The 25,182-nt window shown below is 39.9% G+C and overlaps 1 protein-coding gene across 1 annotated transcript in view; it reads right to left on the minus strand.

The window, feature by feature from the left end:
- The window catches only part of EML6 (EMAP like 6), a 290,302-nt gene that overhangs the window by 63,699 nt on the left and 201,421 nt on the right, over positions 1-25,182 (minus strand). The window contains exons 17-23 of the mRNA XM_047782077.1: positions 15,879-15,979; positions 14,273-14,475; positions 11,611-11,722; positions 11,210-11,337; positions 6,791-6,932; positions 3,782-3,934; positions 3,509-3,640 (exon numbers count right to left, since the gene is read on the minus strand). Of these exons, the coding sequence (XP_047638033.1) occupies positions 3,509-3,640; positions 3,782-3,934; positions 6,791-6,932; positions 11,210-11,337; positions 11,611-11,722; positions 14,273-14,475; positions 15,879-15,979 (971 nt within the window). The remainder of the gene's footprint in view (positions 1-3,508; positions 3,641-3,781; positions 3,935-6,790; positions 6,933-11,209; positions 11,338-11,610; positions 11,723-14,272; positions 14,476-15,878; positions 15,980-25,182) is intronic.

Here is a 25,182-nt window from a genome sequence, read left to right on the forward strand (position 1 = left end):
GGACCTACTCTGTAGCACAAAGAACTCTACCCAATATTCTGTAATAACCTACATGGGGAAAGAATCTGAAAAAGAATGGATATATTTATATAAATAATTGAATCACTTTGTTGTATCCCTGAAACTAACATGACATTGTAAACCAATTATACTCTAAAATAAAAAAACTTAAAAATGGTTAGGATAGTAAATTTTGTTATGTGTATTTTATCTTAATTAAAATAATTTAAAGAAACCTTCCCAATCAAAACATGATGTTCTTCCTATGTCCCATTTTCTCCTGCCCCTTCACTCCATAAAATGTAAATAATAATTGGTTTTAACTGCCTAACAGTCACTGTGATGGTGGGATTCACATGTTGTATCAAGCCTTTTGTTTGTGTGTGTGTGTGTGTTGGCTTCTAAATAAAACTCACCACATTCTATTCTACATATGGATAAAGATGACCCTCACTGTTCTAAATCTTTTTCAAAAGTGGCCATATCTAGGGATGTTAGTCAGCAACAGATAGGGTGAAATCCTTGCTTTTTAAAAAAATGATAAAGGGGAATTCCTGTTGTGACTCAGCGGAAACAAATCTGACTAGTATCCATGAGGACGCAGGTTTGATCCCTGGCCTTGCTCATTGGATTAAGGATCTGATGTCACCGTGAGCTGTGGCATAGGTCGCAGATGTGGCTCGGATCTGGTGTTGCTGTGGCTGAGATGTAGGCCGGCAGCTAGAGCTCTGATTAGACCACTAGCCTGGGAAGCTCCACATGCCATGGGTATAGCCCTAAAAACAAACAAAAAAATAAATAAATAAAAAAGATAAAGCAGAGAGTGGGAAAGAAGGGGGTTGAGAAGCAGCTGCTTCCATCCCATCCCCCCGGCCCAGGCCTCCCTGGTTTCAAAATGCCTCCCAGGCGGCCAGTGTCCTGCTCAACCTAAGTGCCAGCCTCAGCCTTCAGCACTGTGTCCAGATGGCCTTGGCGTGAAAGTGAGAGGGACTTATCTGATCTCTTTTTGCTCTTGTCAGGACTTGCACCTCCCACAATAAATGCCATGCCCTCTTCCCATTTCTTGTGCGATGGAAAACGCCTGCAGGTTGTAATGCTTAAATCAAGTTCAAATAAGTAACCCCTGCCTGGCAGATGGATCAGTCTTTGGCCACTACTTCAAGCAATAAGTGAGATAAAAATATTCTGGCATCTCTGAAATATTCTCTCTTTGGTCAAGGCCCTCATCACCTTTTTCTCCTGGTTTATTTTAGTGGCTTTCCAGCTCCAGGTTCATTTACCCTCCTCTAGACGGTAGGGAATGCCCCACTCTAAATCCCTCAGAGTTACTAATGCCTGCAGGATAAAGCTCAGGTTAAACTCCTTAGCATGAAGTAACAGTCCTTTATTGGCTGCCTCAGCCAGCCTCTCTGCATTTCCTGCTCTACATGCCCTCAGCCACTCAGCATCACTGTTTCTTAATCCCCCCTGTTCCTCCTACCTCCACACAGCGGTACACCACGTTCCTTTTGAGCCTGAAATGCTCGTCTGTCTTACACTTCATCATCTGTTGAACTTGTACTCATCTTTCAAGATGTATCTCAAAGGTCATCCTTCTATAAAGGCTCTGCAGATTTTCCTGCCGGTTCTTTCCTCAGAAATACCACTTTCTACCACAAAGGATTAAAGCTTCTCTGAAAGCTGAGAGCTTGCCTATGCCTAAACGCCTGCCCTGGACTCAACATCAGCCAAATCCTTTGGATGGGTTTTTAAAGAAGCATGGATGCTGCACCTGGGTGGTTAATGCTGCTTGGCCCACTGGAAACCCCCTTTCCCCCGCTTACCATTTCCCCTTGACCCACCTTTATAACCATGCCTTACCTAGTCTGTGCTCTTGTATTGTTCAGGCACAAGTATGACTCCCATACAAAGTTCTAAACTCTGCAGAGAGCAGGAACCGCGTCTCACTCCATTCTGGATCCTCCACATTTTCTGGTTTAAGACTTTGCATGTGCTAAGAGATTTGTTACATAAATAAATAGACAAATCCCTATGACATCTGTGGGCATGACTTGGAGGAGGTGGGGGAAGGTTGGGAGTTTTAGAGAGCAGAGAAAGTCTAGGTGAGCTGAACGCAGTTTTCTACCTCCAATGGAGGATGGAAATTACTAGAAACTTCTTGGACAGTTCTCCAGGAGATGAGATTTGGTAGGAAAAGGGGAAGGAGTGAGGAGACGATACAGTGTGGCAAGGATACAGCGTGCCATACGCAGATGTGGACTGGTGGCTTGCTCTGGCATCACATATCTTTGACTGTCTTAAAACCCAATGGCTTGACTTAATAATAACAGTAGTAGTAGTAGTAGTAATAATGATAATAATAATAATACAAGATGGAAAAATACTTAAAATGTTAACAGCAGCTGCCTCTGGATTATAAAATTAAAACCATTCTTTTTGGTTTCCTTTGCTGTGCAAAAGCTTTTCAGTTGGTCCCATGGGTTTATTTTTGCTCTAATTTCTATTGCTTTGGGAGACTGACCTGAGAAAATATTTATGAGGTTGATGTCAGAGAGTGTTTTGCCTATGTTTTCTTCTAGGAGTTTGATGGTGTCCTGTCGTATATTTAAGTCTTTCAGCCATTTGGGGTTTATTTTTGTGCATGGTGTGAGGGTGTGTTCTAGTCTCATTGCTTTGCATGCAGCTGTCCAGGTTTCCCAGCAATGCTTGCTGAATAGACTTTCTTTTTCCCATTTGATGTTCTTGCCTCCCTTGTCAAAGATTAATTGACCATAGGTGTCATGGTTTATTTCTGGATTCTCTCTTCTGTTGCATTGGTCTGTCTGTCTGTTTTGATACCAGTACCACACTGTTTTGATGACTGTGGCTTTGTAGTATTTTTTGAAGTCTGGGAGAGTTATGCCTCCTGCTTGGTTTTTGTTTCTCAGGATTGTTTTGGCGATTCTGGGTCTTTTGTTGTTCCATATACATAATGCCATTTGCAGCAACATGGATGGAGCTAGAGAATCTCATACTGAGTGAAATGAGCCAGAAAGACAAAGACAAATACCATATGATATCACTTATAACTGGAATCTAATATCCAGCACAAATGAACATCTCCTCAGAAAAGAAAATCATGGACTTGGAGAAGAAACTTGTGGCTGACTGATGGGAGGGGGAGGGAGTGGGAGGGATCGGGAGCTTGGGCTTATCAGACACAATTTAGAATAGATTTACAAGGAGATCCTGCTGAATAGCATTGAGAACTTTGTCTAGATACTCATGTTGCAACAGAAGAAAGGCTGGGGGAAAAATGTAATTGTAATGTATACATGTAAGGATAACCTGACCCCCTTGCTGTACAGTGGGAAAATAAAAAAGAAAAAAAAATTAAAACCATTCATATTGTGAGTTTCCCCCCTGTTTTTCTTTAAAATTCAAATGGCATTTGTTCTGGGAACAATATAAGGATGGACATGACTTTTTAAAAAACAAATTATATTTTAAAAGCCACAACATACATTACCTCTAGAGTCCCAGTCAATGTGTGTAATGTAACTAGAAGCACCTTTACAGATGCCAACCCTCTTGCTTGTCAGTACATTGTAAATATCCACAAAGTTATCATGTGATGCCACGGCAAGGTATTTTCCTGTGTCTGTAAAGGAAAATGCATGGTTAACACCAAAACATTAGCATTTTTAAATGGGTTAAGGGTCAAGGAAATATTTAAAAAGAGTCCAGTCTTGTAACTTTGGGTCCTAAGCTATTTTTTACAGTCTTTTGCTGCCATCTTCACCTTTTGAAAACTTAATGTCAGAGATCATTTCTTTTCTGTGATGGAAGGAGACCATGTCTTCAACAGTGTCAGCATTTACAACCAGGAAACTCCCATCATTCAAGCCGACTGCTAAGGCTTTCCCATCAGGGGAGAAGGCACAGCATCTTCCACCTATGGGAGGACCCACAAAGAGCATCGTTATGATCTCTGACTTTGCTATAAAACAAACCACACAAAGAGAGGGGGGTAATGTGCATACGTGCATGAACATGAGACCGTGTCTTTACATTAACACGACTTGTGAGAACAGCTAAAACTTCATGATATAAAGCATCTCTTCTCTCCAAACCCAAGGACAACGGTCATAATATGAAAAATAAGTTTTCAATTTCTCTGAGGTTTACCCATTCATTTCTTTGTATCTGAATACCTGGAGTTTTCAAGACATAAGTGGAGTGAATGGAGAAAAGGGATAAAGGATGAATATAACCAACATTTCTGCTACCCAGAGGTGATACTTAAGAACAGGAGCTCTGTAATAAAATTTCTGGAAACTCTTTTTAATATCATGCCTCACACACAAAACTTGCTTGGGGCACTCTGTTGTCCTTTTAGGCACTCTAATTCCCTGATCCACGGACCACAATGCATGCTTCTCGAGGTGGAAGATTTTGTTCCTGCCTCTGCTGTCATGAGAAGAATGGAACGTGGACATTCTCTCCAGAAGTGTCTGCCAAACTAACCAGGTCTGGGCTGAGGCTGCTACATGAGCAATGCTTTCCACTGCTTTGCTTTGCTCCCACTCCACAGGGAGACACTTTTGAATGAGGAGTACGGACCCTGTGAGGATATATTTAATAGGAATCCTATTTAAGAGTACACCCAGCTCCGCCCTGTTTTTATTGTCAAGACTTTGGTGAACACAGCCCAGGGATGGGACAGTCATGCAGCCTTGTGGTACAGCATTCCAAACTGAGCTTCCACACCCACCCCTTGGCCACGGTTCATGGCATGTGAAAGCCACGTTCACACCAGTAACTTTAAGTTGGTTCCTCTAAACTATCTTTCCCCCCTTTCTCCACCCATTCATGTTGCAGTTATTTACCTACTATGGATCAGGCATGTACTAGTGCAGAAAGAAGAGAAAGACCAGTCTGCCTTTGAGGAGACTCATTAGATTAGGTCAAGCATAATAATTTATTGTATGAACCAGGACACTTGAGAGTGAAAGAGAGAGCTATTAATAATTACACCAGGATATCAGCTGTGAACTACGCTGAATGGCCATCCTATCTAAGATGTGTTAGTAGTTGCTCTTCTGAACTAATTTTTAAACTAGTGAATAAAGTCCACTGTCTGAAATTCAAGTCACTCACAGTGAGGCCTTGGTCTGTCCTTTTACCCTGTATAAATTCGTGGCCGTTATTTGATCTTGCAGTGGGTAAGAGCATGGGCTTTAGGGTCAGCCCTGGGTTGGAATCCTGGACCCACCGCTTACTAAGACCCGGAAGCCCAGTGTAAAGAGAGACAGCATGGTGGAGGGGGCAGCGCCCTGCAGTGCCCACAGGTGTGCTCTTGGAAGTCACCCTGCCTGGGCTTGAATTCAGTTCCATCACTTACTAGTTCTGCAAATTTGGGCAAATGACTTAAGTTCTCTGTGCCTCAGTTTCCTCATTTGTAAGGCCTTACTCACTGGGTTCATGAAAACCAAAGGCAAAATGCTAGCAAGTCACTGGCTCAGCAATAGAGCCACCATCCTGGCTGTCACTACTGTCCTGACACCTTTCCTTCACTTCCTAGAACAACACATTCCCCATGTCTATGTGTAAACACTTTAGGGCCAGACCCCAATCTCATCCTTTTCTGCCTTAACTTTCACAAATCCTTTGAGCCTCAGCTCTCATGTTTCTTCCCTGATGAAGCTGTCCCTGGCCATGTGCCTTGCTCTGATCCTTGTGCCAGAGATCTTTCGTTTGTCCTCACCCACTCTCCACCCTGCTCTGGACCCAGAGCTGGCCTGTGTGAACTCTTATCAATGGGCTCCCTCGCCCTCTGGCTTCTGATTCATTTGGTCAAGGGGCAGCAGGAGCAGGAGACGGGAGGGAGGGATTCAGGGAAAGGAGGATAGAGGATGGGGAGTTGGGGCACACGTCCCCTGGCTGCCTCCCTGCAGGGTCACTGCATGCCGCTGAGTCTCCAGGCTGATGACCACAGCTCCTGCCAGCCTGTCCTCTCACACAGCTCTTACTTTAAAGGTTCTAGCAACTCCCTGCCTCTTGCCCCTGCAGACCCAGGGCTGGTAGTGGTGCCCGGCTGTTACCAGCAGCACCGTGCTGCACGAGCCCTGGTCACTTCCCTACACCTCGCCTGCCCCTTTATAAACAGTCCCATTTTGAGACTCTCCTCAAATTACCCAATTTGAATGGACCAGCTGCTGCTGGGACTCTGTTAGAATCTTGTCTATCTCTGGCCCTAGAGCTGTGACTGTTCCTCCTGGGATCCCCAGAACCTGATATAAAGAAGCCACTTAGTCAATGTCTGCTGCATTTGGACTTCTTGCTTTACTTCAGTTCTAATGTGAATAGGTATTCAACACATATCTATTCATGTCTTGATATTAACTATTATTTTTATGCTGCCTTTCATTGTTCAGTAATACAATCAGTTCTGGAGACCGGCAAACATAAAAACAAACTGCATTCTTTACGAGCTGATGCTTTTTAAAAAACTGATTCCCACAGTTCTAGATGAGAAGAGGAAGGACATATTGCCCCCAGGTGGCAAATGTCTGTGCAGTGCAAGAAAATGAAGTGAGGACGAGAGCTGGGTACTGATGGGTCAGGCCAGCCTGCCGGCACAATGCTACATGTGAATAGCTATACAGAGACGAACACTAAACCTCCGTTGCCCAGCATACTCAGGAGCATAATAGGTGCTCTCAGTAAATATGAGCTGAATGAATGAATAGCGCATTCAATACTTTCAGTCGTAAATACTTTTAGAGATGTGTAAGGTGATGTCGCATACCTTTTTTGAGTTTCCGTACCGCCAGCATACGATGCTGGGAGGATAATTCCCAGATCCGAAGTGTTTTATCATCGCTTACTGTGGCACAGATGGGCAGGAGGGGGTGAGCTGCCAGCCCCCACACTTCTCCCTCCATGTGCCCCTATGGGAGAGGAAACGAGGCAACATCAAGTCAGTCCATGCTTCTTGGCTAGCCCTTTTGCAGGCTTGTGCTGCACATTTGGCCTGAGAGGCTCCCAAACAGGTGCAAATATGAATAAACACAGTAGGAGCCTCCTTCAGCCAAAATGATTGCACTGAATAAAATTTCATTTGAATTCGAATCTAAAGCTGGGCCTACATGATGTTAAAGCATCTGTTTGGAAAGTAAAGTATGGATTCACATGCTTCCAAGGTTTGTTTTTATGATGCCAAACATCCTTTGACTTAGAAAGTCTGAGGGAATAATGTGCTGCCCTCACTTTATCCTGTTTGACATCAAATAAACACAGTATATGCGTATCTTCTCATTAAACAGCTTGATTACGATACGAACCACTTTCATCAATAAAACCATATTCTAAAAGATGTAGTTACCACCTATCTGTCAGAGGAATTAGACAGCAATAGCCTGTTAATTAATTATTCCATGTTTTCCTTTGAATGCCCAGCATTTGGCAGGGCAGAAATAGAGCTAAATCTTCATTTCAAGTGTCCTGGGTATAGGTCACATTCGGCATTAATTCACCAATTGTTCTATCCAGTGAACACAGAAAACTGAAGGGACTTGACAAGCACTGGACCAATTCCACATGCTGATGTTTTATCAGAAACACACTTAACTGACTTAGAGTAATAACTTCGATGAAACAGTATTTAACAAATGAACAATGGGGGAAATGAATCTGATTCTTCTCATTTATCAGTCTATAAAGCAGTGTAAAGAATAAATTAGATATGGGACAATAAAACAGACCAGATTGTTTACTGAATTTTTGCTTTTTAGGACTAATTATAAAACGGCTTTGTTAGGAGTTCCCATTGTGGCTCAATGGTTAACGAATCCGACTAGGAACCATGAGGTTGCGGGTTTGATCCCTGGCCTTGCTCAGTGGGTTAACGATTCGGCATTGCCGTGAGCTGTGATGTAGGTTGCAGACACGGCTTGGATCCCGCATTGCTGTGTCTCTGGTGTAGGCCAGCAGCTACAGTTCCAATTGGACCCCTAGCCTGGGAACCTCCATATGCTGCAGGAGTGGCCCAAGAAATGGCAAAAAGACAAAAAAAAAAAAAAAGGAAAAAAAGGCTTTGTTAGTAAAGCAAAAAGGCAGACCATGTGCAGGTATCTGAAAGGTGTTTGTAGTTGGAATTCTCTGGGGAACAAGTGGCTCTTCAAAGAGAAATCGGTCAATTCTAGTTTAAATGGGAAGCTGTCTGAGTAATTTGGCAGAAGATACACAGTTCACAACACAGCTGACATTCAAATATCTGAGAAGGGCTGAAGGGTGTAGATATTGTTTTGAATTTATTAGATTTAATAATAAATCTGATATGAGCACCCCACACCCCCAGTTTTCTAGTTTTCTCCCCTTTAGAAGCCTCCTATCCCCAAAGTCATGGTCAGAGGATGCGTCAGAGGTCAGTGTGCCTGGGGCTCTTTTACAGATGAAGCCCTTTTGAACATTGAGGACAGAGTTTGGGGGCTCTGAGTCCCTTTCGAACCACTGCCTCATATACTGACTTAAAAATCATCTTTCCTTAATCTGACTGTGTACTTTAATTCCTATATGACATAGGAAGGGATAGTGAGCGAGGCAGCTGGAAGTCTCTTGGGTAGCACAAGGCAAGGAGCTTAGGACATTTCTTTCCTACTGACCATCCATAAAGCTGATCATAACCAGCTACACAAGTGAAAGCTGATTATGTTCAAAGTACCACAATGGGAATTTTCAGTACTCACTTCCTGTCACTTCTCTCTTCCCCCAACCTATTCTCTTAAAAAAATCAGCAACCTACTCCAAGCGACACTGAAGTGCCATGCTACCAGAACTGGAAAAGTGATTCTGAAATTTTCTCATAGCAGCCTAACTGATGGTCTTAACCATGTTGCCGCTACTGTTCCTTAAATGCCCCCCGCCCCGCCCCATGTCCACCTCTCAGATGAGGACTGTGAGCTCCAAGAGAAGAGGAAGCCCTGTTCCACTGTGCACAGCACACAGCACAGGGCTGGTCTCAGCAGGAACACACAAACATTGACTGAACTGAACTACTGAGTTCTACCTAGGAGGCAAGGGCAAATGAGTGACAGCCCAGAAGTGGAGAGAGAGAGGCTGAAAAAAAAGAAAAGCATGGCGCATATTTAAGGAGAGAACATGGATCCCCCAGCTCCTGCCTAAGGCTCTGGGAGCTGTGCCTTCTGCACCATGTTCATGTATCTCCACACAGAAACATGTGGGGAACAGCCTGGTATAATGACAAAGAAAGGGCTCTGGTCTCCAGCAGTGCTTGGTGGGAATCCCAGCCCTGTAGTTCTTAGCATGCGGCTGTGGGCAATTTACTGGGCTTTGGGTCCCTCATCCATAAAATAATTACAACGGAGCAAATTTGTCATGGAGATGAGAGAGGAATTTTGTACAACAGTACTTCCTGACACATAAATGGCACTCATGGTTATTTGTATTATTAGAGCATCAGAAACAAATACAGTAAAGAAGAGAGTTGTAGAGAATGAAAAAGTGAAAAGTCTTTATTATCAAGTTTAAAACATATTTAAATAAAATTAGCTCAACTACTATACTTTTTAAAATTTGAAATGGTAGAGTTTTAAGTCTTACATGGCTGTTTAAATCATACTACAGTATAAATCTTACAACACATTTAGCAATATAGCATGTAGCAAACAATTTAAAGTCTCAAACATTTGGGGATCAGAAAGAAACTTAATTTTCAATAACATAAAATAATAAGTCATGGTTGGAAGGAAAAGGAAATCAGCTTGGAAGGAAACCACAAAGGCAGGAACACTTGGAGAAAAAGGAAGTCAGGCCTCAAGGACACATCTCAGCACAGTTCTCAACCTGGGCTACCCAGCGTAATCAGCACAGAGCTTCTCAAGTTGGTTTTTAACACAGATTCTTATTCAAGATATCCGGAGTGGGGCTTGGGCACATGCATTTAAAAGACCTGATCCATGATGTGTGTGTGCAGACCTGTTCTAAGTTATAGCAAATCAGAGGGCCTCTTTCATTGGGATCTGGGGGGGTTGGTCCTGAAACAGCAGCCACAGGCATCAATTAGGTAAGAGAAGGAGGTAAAGCTTAGATAACTGGTCCATATTCCTTCCAGGCCACCTTCTGAATGCACGCTCTCCTCCCTTCCCATGCCTCTCTCATCCATAACGAAGGTCCCTCCATCACCACATTGGGCAGGACTATCTCCTCACCTCTGCACACTCCCATTAGGTGAAATCTGATCACATCTTTGATCAGAGGATTCTGTTGATGTTAATTTTAATCTGATTTTACCTGAATAAGATTTTTGTAAAGAGTATGTTACATGTTTATGTGAGTCAAGGCTGAGACTAGAATGATGCACGAAGTCTAAGGAGACACTTACATATTTGTAAGTGTGCAGAGCAAATAATTTTTTGTCAGTGTGACAGGTTTTTGCCAGATTGAGAGGAAATATACCTAAGGAGTATATTTGGACCTGATTCAGATGATGAGATTATGGACTTTGAGCAGATATTGTAAAGGGCTAAGGCTCTGGGGGGCCTTAGAAGGGGGGAAGGTATTTTTCACGTGGTAGGAGCATCAATAATTGGTAGCCAGAGGGCATACTGGGCATGCTGTGACCCTCAGAATCCTCTTCCTGGTTTTCACACTCTTGTGTAATTGTCTCCCTTTGAGTGTGGTATAGCCTGTGGCTTGTCACCAACCAACAAAATACGGCAAAGGGGGTGGATGTTCATGATGACATGTATGTGAGGATTACTTAAAGGCACTGTAGTACCTATTTTTTCCTCTTTCTTTTGCTTGCTTTGAGGAAGCAAGCAGTTGGGTTGGGGAACCGCATGTGACAATGAACTACAGGTAACCTCTGAGGGCAGAGAGGAAACGGAAGCCCTTGGTCCGACACTCACAAGGACTGTGGTCTCAGTTGAGACCACAGTCCTTACGGCAGCCTTACAAAACCTTAAGCAGAGGACCCAGTTAATCTGTGTTCAGACTCCTGACCCACAGAAACTATAATATAAAAAGTGCTGTTTTGAGATGCTGTTTGTGGTAATTTGTTATATATCAATAGGTAATTAATATAACACTTGCCTGACCCTGAGAGCAAGTGCTTCCTTAATTTTTGCACCCTAAGTGGCCCCCGTTGCGGCAGCCTGATTCCAGCTCTCATGTAAACTGTGGTTTAGAATATGTACAAACACAATACCTGAACAAGCAGTGTCATTGGTCCACTTTTATCGATTTCCAGGATCTCTCCATTTTTTGTTCCCACGAGGATATGTCCATGTCCTAAAGTGATGGCACGAATTGAAGGGTTATCTTCCAAAAGCAAGCCTGAGGGAGGACATACTGTATTTAATATTGTAAATGTTATATCTAATACAGTAAAAAATAAAAACAGGATAAAGACTACATAAATTCTCTTTATATAGTTCCAAAGCACTAGGTACTAGACAATCATTCTTGATATTTCTACTGGGGGCCAAGAACTCTGAATGTGGCAGAAAAAAAGAGAATTGATTTGGTGATCGTTTTCCAAGAACTTTAGTAAAATCTTTTCCATCCCTAGAAACAGAAAGATTTCTATTGCATACTTAGGAATGGCACCTTTTGAACTAGTTGACAATGCTGCTCTTTTAATGGCATAAGTCTTCAAGCATCTTTCAAACATATCATCCCAGAGCTCCACAATTCCATCCTTTCCACCTGTTACAAAACCCTGTGAAGGCACACAGAGGAAGAATTACATACACACATCAAAATGACAAGGTACCCACCCAGCCTTAAAGGGATTCCCCCTTGGGCAAAGAAGCTTTGGTTGTGTTTTCTTTCTAAGTATAGGAGACTGAAAAAAATCTGATGATAATATAGTATTCTCTGGTAGCATCTCTCTTCTGGTTCTCTGGCAGGATGAAGCACTTTCTCAGTGTGCATCCATTGTACTTTCTTCAGACCACTGGTCGGAATTCGGCACCCTGAATCATGACGGCCATGTCTGTGCCCATCCCCTGACTGGAATGTGGATTCTTACAAAACAAGACTGGCCTCAAGGCCTGGCAGAGTTTCTGGCATCTCAAATACTCTTACTGAATGAATTGGAATCAACATCACAATTAAAAGTTATTGTTAAACATTTTAAAATATTTACTTCTAGGAGAAAACATCATTATTTCTTATTAAGAGTAACAGTTATTTCATATAACAAAACCGTCTTGCTATTTTGTTCAATAAACCTTAGTTCCCATGATAATTAAAATCCAGATGAATTTTTACAAAACCTGGAAAGTAAAAAGCTTGACATATTGGATTAAAAAAAAAAAACAACCTAAACAGTGATCTTTATTCTTGTGCTAAGATTATGATTTCTTGGCTTTATTAATTTTCCTTTCTGGCAACTTATATATACCAACTGTTCTTAGAAAAGTATTTTTTTTAAAGAAATATACTGAGTAATTGTTTTCTCAGAAACTTTAAATTTACTTAATTTCAATGAAGTTCACAAGGAAATAATATTTTGAAGTTTATATTACATTAAATGTCCTTATTTATCCTTATTATAGATTTTGAACCTAGGAGCATTCATTCCCCAAATTAAAATTAAATACAATATACTATAATGTTGATATCCTTGTCTTTTCCCATAATTTTTCAGCTTAAGCTACCAAGCAATGAAAGAGTTTAAGCAAGTTATATCACAATAATTTCTGGACCTACAAAAATTTTGCACTGTGCCTTAATTTTTTCTAAAATTTGCAGTCTAACCAAAAATAAATTTGTTAGCAAAAAACAGCTTAACCACTACAACAACCATTGTAGTTGCATATCTAACAAGAACCTACTTCTATAGAAGGCTCGACATATTTACCTGGCAACAGGTAAACACAAAATGAAGGCTGGGTTAGTAACGTGTGTTGGGTGGCTTAGACTACTTGGAGGTACAAAAACTTGTACCATCAGCAAACTAGAAGTGAATAAAAAAAAATGGTAGTTCCTGGTAAACTGATTGAAGTATTTTAACAGCACTAAGGTAGGTGTAATTTTTATTAAAAACAACAACAACAACAAGAAAACACTGCAAGGTAGGTGGGTAGCTGGATTAGGACAAAAATGACCTTGAGTAGAAATACAGCTGGTGTGATGGTTAATTTTATGTGTCCACTGACTGGCCAAAGGGGGTTCAGGTTAAATAGTATTCCTGTGTGTCTATGTGGGTGTTTCTGGATAAGACCAGTATCTGAATTGATGGATTCAGTAAACTGTCCTCCCCAAGGTGAGTGGACATCATTCAATCCTTTCAAAGCCTGAATAGAACAAGAGGCAGATGCAGGACACAAGTGTCCCCTTTTGTCATGTCTCACTGATTGAGCTGGGACATCTCATCTTTTTGCTGCCCTCAGCCTGGGATTTACACCACTGGTTCCTCTAGTCCTCAAGCCTCTGGACTTGGACTGAATTCCACCACCAGCTTTCCTGGGTCCCTAGCTTGCAGGTGGCTTAGTGGGACTTCTCAGTCTCCATAACTGCGTAAGCCAATTCCTTATAATAAATCTTTTTTTCTGTTTATGTATATGTATATCTATATCCTACTGGTTCTATTTCTCTAGGGAATCCTGACCAACACACCCCATGCAAAGATTTCACTCTGACACACCTCTTAAAGCTGAGCCTGTCTACACAGGAACAAACTGGCCACCAGCATAATTTCAAGTTCAAGTGACGAGTGGGACAATAATCCAACCACCTGGTACTTTCAGGCCTCTGCTTGTTGTGCCGCTGAGGAGGATGACCACGGTGAAATATTTCTCAGGACTCTTTTTCTACTGTGTGTCCAAATGTGGCATAACACTTTCTAAGGAGTTCATAGGAGTGACAGCCAGGAAGAGAAACTTTAAGACCACTCCCCTCCACTCATGATAACTACTTCCGAATTCAGAGAGTCCTATTGTCATACACAGGTGTCCTCTTGGCATGGACCTTCTTAAGTCTAATTTAAGATTTTAGAAAGTGGGGAATTGGGAGTTAAAGATGCAAACTATTGCCTTTGGAATGGATAAGCAATGAGATCCTGCTGTATAGCACTGAGAACTATATCTAGTCACTTAAGATGGAGTATGATAATGTGAGAAAAAGAATGTATACATGTATGTATGACTGGGTCACCTTGCTGTACAGTAGAAAACTGACAGAACACTGCAAAGCAGCTATGATGGAAAAAATAAAAATCATTAAAAAAAAGAAAAAGAAAATGGATGAGGAAAAGACACCATACCTTATCCAACGCATACATAGCAAACACAGGCCCATCATGAGCTTTCACTGTCTTTAGCAGTAGAATATCTTTCCAAATAAAAATATCTCCAGTAGCTGCTCCTGAGAACACTAGATCTTCCATTCGTCCGTAAGAAACACACATCATTGTTTCCAATTTGCCAACATTTCCAAAGATTCCTCTTTTAGAGGTGAAGCCTCCACCTGGAGTGGACCAAGAGTGTGTATTACTTTCTGAAAAACTGGTACCGTCTGTGAGCATTTAGAATGACTACCTTCGATGAAAAATCCAGTTTATGTCTACATGATGTGTCTACATAAAGATGTGTATTAAAATGGCAGAAGACATCATAAACAACAACGTTATAAAAGGTTTTTTTTTTTCTCTTTCATGCATTAATCCAGTGCTTGTTGAATCCCCACCTTTTGGTGGGCACAGTGGTCGGCACTGGAGTAGAAAGGTGAAAAGAAAGAGCTCCTGCCTTCAATGCCTTCAAGAACTTCGAGTCTGGTTGGAAAGAGAACTTAATATACATCTCTAACCTAGGTTCAGTGCCAGCCTGTGCCAGTCAGAGGAGGACATGACTAAGTGCCCCGGGAGATAGGTTTCTCCATGAATGCTGACCAGGGAGAATAAAATGAAATGCAAAATGTAAACATATTTCATATGTATTTTGCCTCGATTTTTATCACAGCAACTTTGGGGTGAGAAAAACATATCATTATATAGAAGTTCATCAGATTTGCCCCTTAGATATTCACATTTCCCTGTTTTCTGATTAGCACTGAGAAACCCAGACTCGCTCCAGACAACTGTATGCAGATTGGCTCTCCAGACATGATGGGCGCCATTACCTTTTCTTTAAAAGCAGAGAACAATGAAACAGGAAACCTTCTGTTTTGTCCAGTATAAGATTGGGTTTGGTACCAAGGCTGATACTAAGAGCTCAGAAATAATCCCAATAATAGGTTTGGCTTATTAGTGAAAAGAATAAGGTATCATTCCATGTTTTGTCCTGCTTATTTTTTGGGCCATATCCATGGCATGCTGAAGTTCCCAGGCTAGGGACTGAACCTGCACCACAGTAGCGGCCCAGGCAACAGCAGTGACGATGCCAGATCCTTAACTTGCTGATCCGCCAGGGAACTCCTTGTCCTGCTTATTTACTCATCCTTATTATCAACATTATATCTGCATTTGTTCTGACCATGTACTATGTGTAATGTCAGGGTTTAATTCTCATGCTAAATTCAGGGATAAGTAAAAGAATCCTCAAAATACTGAAAATTTTATTCTCCCAACCAAAAGTGATTATTTTCTGCTCAGCAGTCCAATATAATCACTATTTCCAAAACTGATGACTAAATATAAAAATATTTTCACAGCAGAACATTTCTGAAAGCTTTCTAGATATTGATGAATATGCATAGCATCATATAGAGTGTTCTGCATTTCACGGCTCAGACATTATTTGGGAGAGAACATCTTTTAGGCAGATTTTAATTTTAGATTGCTGAGATAGGCTAGGTAGTGGTGGTGGGCTTTTTGTTTCCCCAGCTGGAGTAAAATTTTCAACCACGTAAATGATAAATCCAAACAACAGTACCTGCTTGTTGCCAGAATTTGATGTGCTTGATCCCAACAGTAACCAGTTTGTCAACATGGTGTGGGTTACACTTTACCACAAATATCTTCTCCTTATGTCCTCTGTAACAGACAAATAGGAAAAAAATTCTAGTTTTGATGAAAACACTGCTAGAGAGTTTTATTAAAAGCATGCATTTGGTCTAACTTTCATTAAGCACATCTAACAGGACTAAAGACTAAAATAAGATTAGAAGATGATTTAAAATACACATGAGGTCTACATTAAAATAGTGAGCTTTGGTTTTTCTTTGCATGTTTGAGCCCTTTTTTCTTACCCTACCATTGTTGCCAAAGTCTACTTAATTATGCTTTAAACAAATTAATGAAATATTTTAATTATTATTTCATTATAATGAAAAATTAATGAAATGGATCAGAATGACTCCATAAGACAAAATTAACACTACCACCATAGAACTGTAATCCTTGGGAAATAGAAGTCTTATATAAGAGCGGGGAGAAGGAGTTCCCGCTGTGTCGCAACAGGATCAGTGGTGTCTGGAGTGCTGAGACGCAGGTTTGACCCCGCTCAGCATAGGTGGTTAAGGATCCAGCATTACCACAGCTGTGGTGTAGGTTGCAACCATATTTTGGATCTAATTCCCGGCTTGGGAACTCTATATGCCATGGGGGCAGCCAAAAAAGGGGAAAAAAAGGAGGAATAAAACATTATAAAAGTATTAATAGGAAGCTTCAAATGTAATACTCTTGCTGTTAAACAGAGTTTCAGCTAGACCTGTATTTGCACGAAACTGAAGCCCCTAGCTCACAGCTGTGCAGAGAGAAAGGATGTCCTCAATTGATTTAAGGTACTTAGGATGCTGTGCACTCAGAAATGTAAGTTTATAACCCCAGAAGCAAAAGGACAAACACAAAAGTGAGGCCTAACTCTCCCAGACTTCAAAAAATACTACAAAGCCATAGTCATCAAAACAGTGTGGTACTGGTATCAAAACAGACAGACAGACCAATGCAACAGAAGAGAGAATCCAGAAATAAACCATGACACCTATGGTCAATTAATCTTTGACAAGGGAGGCAAGAATATAAAATGGGAAAAAGAAAGTCTATTCAGCAAGCATTGCTGGGAAACCTGGACAGCTGCATGCAAAGCAATGAAACTAGAACACACCCTCACACCATGCACAAAAATAAACTCCAAATGGATGAAAGACTTCAATATACGACAGGACACCATCAAACTCCTAGAAGAAAACATAGGCAAAACACTCTCTGACATCAACATCATGAATATTTTCTCAGGTTAGTCTCCCAAAGCAATCGAAATTAGAGCAAAAATAAACCCATGGGACCTCATCAAACTGAAAAGCTTTTGCACAGCAACGGAAACCAAAAAGAAAACAAAAAGACAACTTACAGAATGGGAGAAAATAGTTTCAAATGATGCAACCGACAAGGGCTTCATCTCTAGAATATATAAACAACTTCTACAACCCAACAGCAAAAAAGCCAATCAATCAATGGGAAAATGGGCAAAAGACCTGAATAGACATTTCTCCAAAGAAGATATACAGATGGCCAACAAACACATGAAAAAATGCTCAACATCGCTGGTTATAAGAGAAATGCAAATCAAAACTACCATGAGATATCACCTCACACCAGTCAGAATGGCCATCATTCATAAATCCACAAATAACAAGTGCTGGAGGGGCTGTGGAGAAAAGGGAACCCTCCTGCACTGTTGGTGGGAATGTCAACTGGTATAGCCACTATGGAGAACAGTTTGGAGATACCTTAGAAATCTAGACATAGAACTTCCATATGACCCCGCAATCCCACTCTTGGGAATCTATCCGGACAAAACTCTACTTAAAGGAGACACGTGCACCCGCATGTTCATTGCAGCACTATTCACAATAGCCAAGACATGGAAACAACCCAAATGTCCATCAACAGATGATTGGATTCGGAAGAGGTGGTATATATACACAATGGAATACTACTCAGCCATAAAAAAGAATGACATAATGCCATTTGCAGCAACATGGATGGAGCTAGAGAATCTCATACTGAGTGAAATGAGCCAGAAAGACAAAGACAAATACCATATGACATCACTTATAATGAATCTAATATCCAGCACAAATGAACATCTCCTCAGAGAAGAAAATCATGGACTTGGAGAAGAGACTTGTGGCTGCCTGATGGGAGGGGGAGGGAGTGGGAGGGATCGGGAGCTTGGGCTTATCAGACACAACTTAGAATAGATTTACAAGGAGATCCTGCTGAATAGCATTGAGAACTTTGTCTAGATACTCATGTTGCAACAGAACAAAGGGTGGGGAAAAAATGTAATTGCAATGTATACATGTAAGGATAACTTGATCCCCTTGCTGTATAGTGGGAAAATAAAAATAAAATAACAAAACAAAACAAAACAAAACAAAAAACAAACAAAAAAAAACAAAAGTGAGGCCTGATTATAGGCCTGGCATTTCCCAGTTTTGGGGAAACTGCTGTTTTAGAGTATAAAATAATCAAGTTAGAATCTAAGGATTTCAGAGCTCCTGCCGTGGCTCAGCAGAAACAAATCTGACTAGTATCCATGAGGATGCAGGTTCAATCCCTGGCCTTGCTCAGTGGGTTAAGGATCTGGCATTGCTGTGAGCTGTGGTGTAAGTTGCAGATGTGGTTCAGATCTAGCATTGCTATGGCTGTGGTGTAGGGTAGTGGCTGCAGCTCTGATTAGCCTCCAAAAGCCTGGGAATCTCCATATGTCAAGACAAAAAAAAAAAAAAGAAATCTAAAGATTTGCTGTTCTTAATGGACTATTCGACTGTATTCTCTGGTAGATTAGGACATAACTTTCATTAAGTAAAAGAAAAGCAATTAACAAAAAGAACATAACTGACTAATCTCCCTTATGAATATTGATACAAAGTCTTAAATAAAATACTCACAAAGACAATCCAACAACACACTAAAAAAAATAGTACATTATGACCAAATGCAAGGGTGGTTCATTAAGGAATCAAATAGCACAATTTATATGAAAAAAAAAATTATGTTACCATTTTCACAGAGGCCAAAAAGGCACTTGACAAAAAAAACCCAGCAAAACCTAACAGTCACTCGTGATTAAAAAAACACTCAACTAACACTCAGTAAAGTAGGAATTAATGGATGCTTTAGAACTATCTCTTAGACTTTTACATTTTCCTGCAGTTCTTGACTCTCATTGAGAAACCCACATTCATTCAATACCAGCTATACACAGACTGGCTCTCCAGATTTTATACAGCATTATTTTTTCTTTAAAAACAGAACATGCTGGAACAGTAGCTTATTCATGGTGTGTTCATGTGCATGTGAACTCAAAAGTTAGATTCTTAATTCATTCCCAATAAAGAACGAGATGATTACCACTACCATTTAACACTGTATTGAATATATCACCTAATGCAATTAGACAAGATCTTAAAAAATTAAAAGCATTTCTACTTGCAAATGAAATAACTATGTTTAAAAATTCAAAAGAAAGTAAAAACTGCAAACAAGGTAATTTAGTAAAGATGCAGTATATAAAAATGCAGAATCAATAGCCTTAATGTATACAATATACAGTTGAAAAAAAGTAGAAGAAATAACTTTATTTATAAACAACAAAAATACCAAGGCATAAATTTAATAAGAAATATACACTATATATAAAACTGAGTAAAATAAACCCCCTCACATCTGTAAGACAAAAATAGACTTTAAAAAATGGAAATATTCCTGTTCTTGGGTTAGAAAACTGAATCATAAAGATGTTAGTTCTCCTAACTTTGTTATAAATTCAACTTGATTCCAATAAAAAGAGCATTTAGTGTCTGTTTGTTCTTTAATATGGAGTTAGACATCATGATTTTAAAGTTGTTATGGAAGAATAAAACAACAGTAATGTCCACGAAATGGCCACAAAAACTCTGAAAAAGAAAAACAAAGTGGGAAGAGTAGCTCTTCTGGATACAAAAGCAACTTATAAAGCTTTCATAATTAAAACAGTGTGGTATTGGTACACATATTGACTGACAAACAAATGGCAAAATAGAAAAACTAGAAAGAGACCAAAACGAATACTAAAATGCAGTATATAATAAAGACAGGTCCAAATCAATGAGGGAAAACCAAAGTATTTAAAATAAATCATATATGTTACCAAATTCCGGCAAGGATATGGAGCAACGTGAAATCTCATTCATTACTAGCGGGAATGCAAAATAGTACAGCTACTTTGGAAGACAGTTTGGCAGTTTCTTAGAAAACTAAACATATTCTTACCATAAGATCCAGCAATCATGTTCCTTGGTATTTATCCAAAGGAGTTGAAAAACTTATGTCCACACAAAAACCTGCTTATAGATGCATACAGCAACTTTAATCATAATTGCCAAAACTTGGAAGCAACCAAGATGTTCTTCAGTAGGAGAACAGATTAAAAGAAACTGTGGTACATCTAAATAATGGAGTGTTATTCAGTGCTAAAAAGAAATGAGCTATCAAGCCATGAAGAGACATGGAGGAAATTTAAATGGATTTTACTAACTGAAAGAAGCCAATCTGGAAAGTCTACATACTGTATAATTCCAACTAAATGACATTTTGGAAAAGGCAAAACTATGGAGATAGTAAAAAGATTACTGAATATCAAGATAGAGGGGCGGGAGGAATTATTAGGCAGAGCACAAAGGATTGCTAGGGCAGTGAAACTGTTCTGTGTGATATTATAATGGTAGATGCATGTTACTATACACTTGTCAAAACTCACAGAATATACAATGCCAACAGTGAACCCTAATGTAAACTGTGGACTTTGGGTGATAATGATGTGTCAGTGTAGCTCGATTTACTATAACAAATGTAATAAAACATTTCACCACACTGGTGCTATATGGGGATTTGAAGGAGAATGGGGTTGTGAATATAAGAGAATCTATAATTTCTGATCAATTCTGCTATGAACCTAAAACTGTTCTAAAAAATAAAGCCTATATAAAAGGGAAAAGAAGAATGGTGTTTAGAACACCTTGATAGCCATATGGAAAAAGGATAAAATTGGATCTGGTCCTCATAATAGATATTGGGATAAACTGCAAAATGTTTACAGATCTAAATGTAAAGATGAAGCCATTACAGATTAGAAGAAATCAAGAGTGATTTCCTTTCAACCTGAGAATGGGAAATACTTCAACTATGTCTCAAAATCTTGAAATGGTAAAGATTGATAAATTTGACCACACAAATGTTAAAACCATGGCATGATGAAAAAAAACATCATGGCAAACTCAAAAGACAGATGACAAACTGGGGGAAATATCTGCAATAGATACAATGGACAAATAACTCCACTATTTAAAAGACTACTTCCTGTGTGAAATGTCTTTCAGAAAAACCAAATGGTTCATGAGGAAAAACTCTTATTTAAGAAGAATTACAGCTAATATATAGATATACAACCAAGAGAAATCAAATACATGTTCACTTAAACCTTGTACACAAATGTTGATGGCAGCATTATTCATAACAGCAAAAGAAGGAAATAACCCAACTGTTCATCAACTGATGAACGTATACATAACATGTGGTAGGATCCACACAATACAATATTATTCAGCGACTAAAAGGAATGAAGTACTGCTACATGTTATGATGTAGATGAACCTTAAACCATTATGCTACATGAAAGAAGCCAATCACAAAGGACTTTTTTTTTCATATTGTTTGATTCTGTTCATATGAAAAGTCCAGAACACAAAAATCCATAGAGACTGAAAGCAGATTAGTGCTAACGAGTATGAGGTTTCTTTTTGGGGTGGTCAAAGTGTTGTGTTCTGATACTAGACAGTAGTAATGATTGCACAACTCTGTAAATATGCTAAAAAATTGAACTTTATTTTTATTATATAAGTTTTGAGTATACAGTATTATAATTTGACATTGATATACTACAAAGTGAGCTGTACACTTTCTGGGTGAATTGTATGGTATAAAACTATTATTAAGAAAAAAAACTGAATGCGAATCTAATTAAGTCTATGGATTTAACCAACTATTTATAGGAAATGGAGCAAAATGCCTGATATGCTTTCCTAAAGACTCAGTCAAGTTTAATATGTGACACATTCTACAGGTCGAATGACCCTGATCCTCAAATGCATCCATGGCATGAATAAGGTGGGAGGGGGGACTGCTATAAAATAAAATACCCTTAAGAGAAAGAACAATCAAATATAGATGGTATCAGGAACAAGTAGGACAGAGAGAAAAAGTTTAAATAAAAAGAGAAGAGAAAATGTGCTCAACACAAAGAGGAGAAATGAACCAGATGATCGTAAAAGACATTGAACATCCAAAGTTTTCTATATTGGAGGAAAATCCCCACAGCTCCTAAGTCATTAATATAAACTTTAGAGAAAAGATGCTAGATAAAACTGAAATGAAAACTGAGAACAGACATCACAATTTCCTACATAGAAAAGACGATTGTTTTGTTTGCTTGTGTCTATAGGTCAAACAGTTAAGACAGTCAAACAGTTAAGACAGAAAAGTCTTTTTTTTTTTTTTTTGAGAGCACATTTTAGTTTATCTAATTTCTTGGTGTCATAGAAAGACCAATGTTGTTTCTGTTGTAGCTAAAATTCTAAACTGACTAATGATGGTACATAAATGTTTAGCCAATGTCAATACCTAAACAAAGAACATACATGGAGTACTGGTTATTTTTTCCTTTAGACACTTGTTAAACTTGTAGGGAAGTTGCCCACAGCTACGTATGTCTGAGTGTGTATGAAAAACAAAATGGAAAGAGTTTCAGGTCCTACATTGAGGGACTAAGAATGTAGGACAGTCCATATGCTGCCCTTACATAGGACAACTCCTCACACCTGAGTCAAGTAATTTACCACTCTGGGACACATCTTAAACTTTACCAGAAAGCACAGGGGAAGAGGAAAGGGATGCACATCTTCCAGAAGCCAAGGGCAGCTGCATGCCATGTGAACTGGTTTTCAGATCTTCTATTCAGAACCCTTTGCTGTGCACTGAGGCCCAGTTCCATGTGTGTGATATGGTTTCCTCTTTTGTGTGTGTATGTGTGTGAAGACATCCCGCAACTGGAAGACTGAATGAACACTTGATTTAAACCTCTTCTCCAAAAAAAGGTTTAAAATGGCTTACAAGGAGTTCCTGCTGTGGCTCAGTAGTAACGAACCTGTCTAGTATCTATGGGGATGCAGGTTCGATCTGACCTCACTCAGTGGGTTAAGCATCCAAGTTGCTGTGAGCTGTGGTGTAGGTTGCAAATGTGGTTTGGATCATGAGTTGCTGTGGCTGTGGTGTAGGTTAGCAGCTGTAGCTCTGATTTGACCCCTAGCCTGGTAGCCTGGGAACTTCCATATGCTGGGTGCAGCCCTAAAAAGCAAAAAAAAAAAACCAAAAAAACAAACAAAAAGGATACAATATAGAATAATATAGTATAAGCTGGGTAACACTGAGAAAAAAGGGCAATGATACATTGGTGAGTGGGGGGAAAAAAGGGAGTTACAGAGCAGTATACATAGTACTCCATAGAAAAAAAAACATACTAGCAGAATATATACTAAAGAATAATGGGAAAATGTTAGCCATGGCTATAGCTGTGTAGTGGAATTACCAATAATTTTCGTTTTCTTCCTGGTGCTTTCCTGGGCTTTCTAACTTTTCTAGAATCATGTATACAGAGGAACAAATTACTAAACATTATTTTTAAAAAGGAAAGTGAGAAAGTTAAGGTGTCAACTTGGTATGCAGGGGACTAATAATATTCACAAAATGTACAGAAGGGTAGGACCCTAAAAGAGGTCATGCAGTGGAGCTAATACAGAAATGTAGATTCTGAAGTTCTATGTACCTTCTCCATGTGGGCCTGTGTTTTGACCCTAAGCTTTCTAACAGCCTGGATACTTCACATTAACCTTGGAAGTACTCTTGTTATGCACCTTGGTCACTCGACCTTTTGCCTAGGATCCTCACTATTTAAACTTTTTATCTTTTTAGGTCCACACCTGCGACATACGGAAGTTCCCAGGCTAGGGGTCGAATCAGAGCTGTAGCCACTGGCCTACGCCACAGCCACAGCAACGCAGGATCTGAGCCACATCTGCAACCTACACCACAGTTCACAGCAATGCCAGATCCTTAACCCACTGGGTGAGGCCAGGAATTGAGCCTGCATCCTCATGGATGCTAGTCAGATTCATTTCTGCTGAGCCACGACGGGAACTCCCTAAACTTCTGAGATGAAACATCAAAAATAATTAGTCACGGTTCCCCAGGATCATGTTACTGGTGCAATGGAAATCCAAATAAAGGGACACAGAGGTACCTGATGAATTATCTCGTTGTTCTGTCTTGAGTGACACTGCTATCAGGTCATTTCACTATTGCCCACGAGAGCTTGGCCTTGGTTATTAAATGGGTTACTTGCATATCAGACTAAAATCTAAACAATCTTTAAAAGGAAAAAGAAAGACTAAAAAATATACTGGTAAGAGAGATGACTAAAATCATTCATGAAATTAACTAAGGTGCAAAGAAACTGTGCAAATAGACTGGATCAAGTCTCATGAAAAGATCTTCTATGGGAGGCAACAGAACTTCTCTACTTTTTTGGGCTGATGAAAATGTAGGTTCACTTAAACATGTTCACAAGTGAAGGGTGGCTTCTGAGTGCAGTGCTGTGCAGGGGGCACATGTTACCTTGGGTAGTGGCAGCAGCACCAACCAGGTCCCCTGCCGCGATGGGGAAACCTCACACCCTGGGTGATGGGCACTAATGGGGAACATTACCTGCTAGAACCACACAAGCTGTGGGAAGCAGGTTTGTTATCAAGCCTTGCTGGTGATGATGCTGGCAAGGATTGAGTTATAGAAGAGCAAAGTGGGGGGAGTCGCTGAGTCGGCCATTCTCTGAGAGTAAATCAGACCCTTGGAGGGGCTACGATGACTCCTGTAAGTCAGTAAAGGGTGACTCCTTTTGTTTTGTCATTTCTTTCATGCCCCTGTTTTTAAAATTTCTATCTTCCCAAGCACCCTAACTTCAAGCCATAAATAGAATTTTAATTTATTTGTTTGGTTACTTATTTATATACCTATTTATGACTGTTAATATTATCTAAATAGGTAGTTGTAGAAATAGATATGTAAAAATCTAGTACTCCTCCAAAGAACTTCATCCTTGACATTCCTTCTTGGAAAGAGTACTGGCTGAACATTACAAT

This window comes from Phacochoerus africanus, chromosome 5 (genome assembly GCF_016906955.1).
Source record: "Phacochoerus africanus isolate WHEZ1 chromosome 5, ROS_Pafr_v1, whole genome shotgun sequence".
Taxonomy (NCBI): Eukaryota; Metazoa; Chordata; class Mammalia; order Artiodactyla; family Suidae; genus Phacochoerus; species Phacochoerus africanus.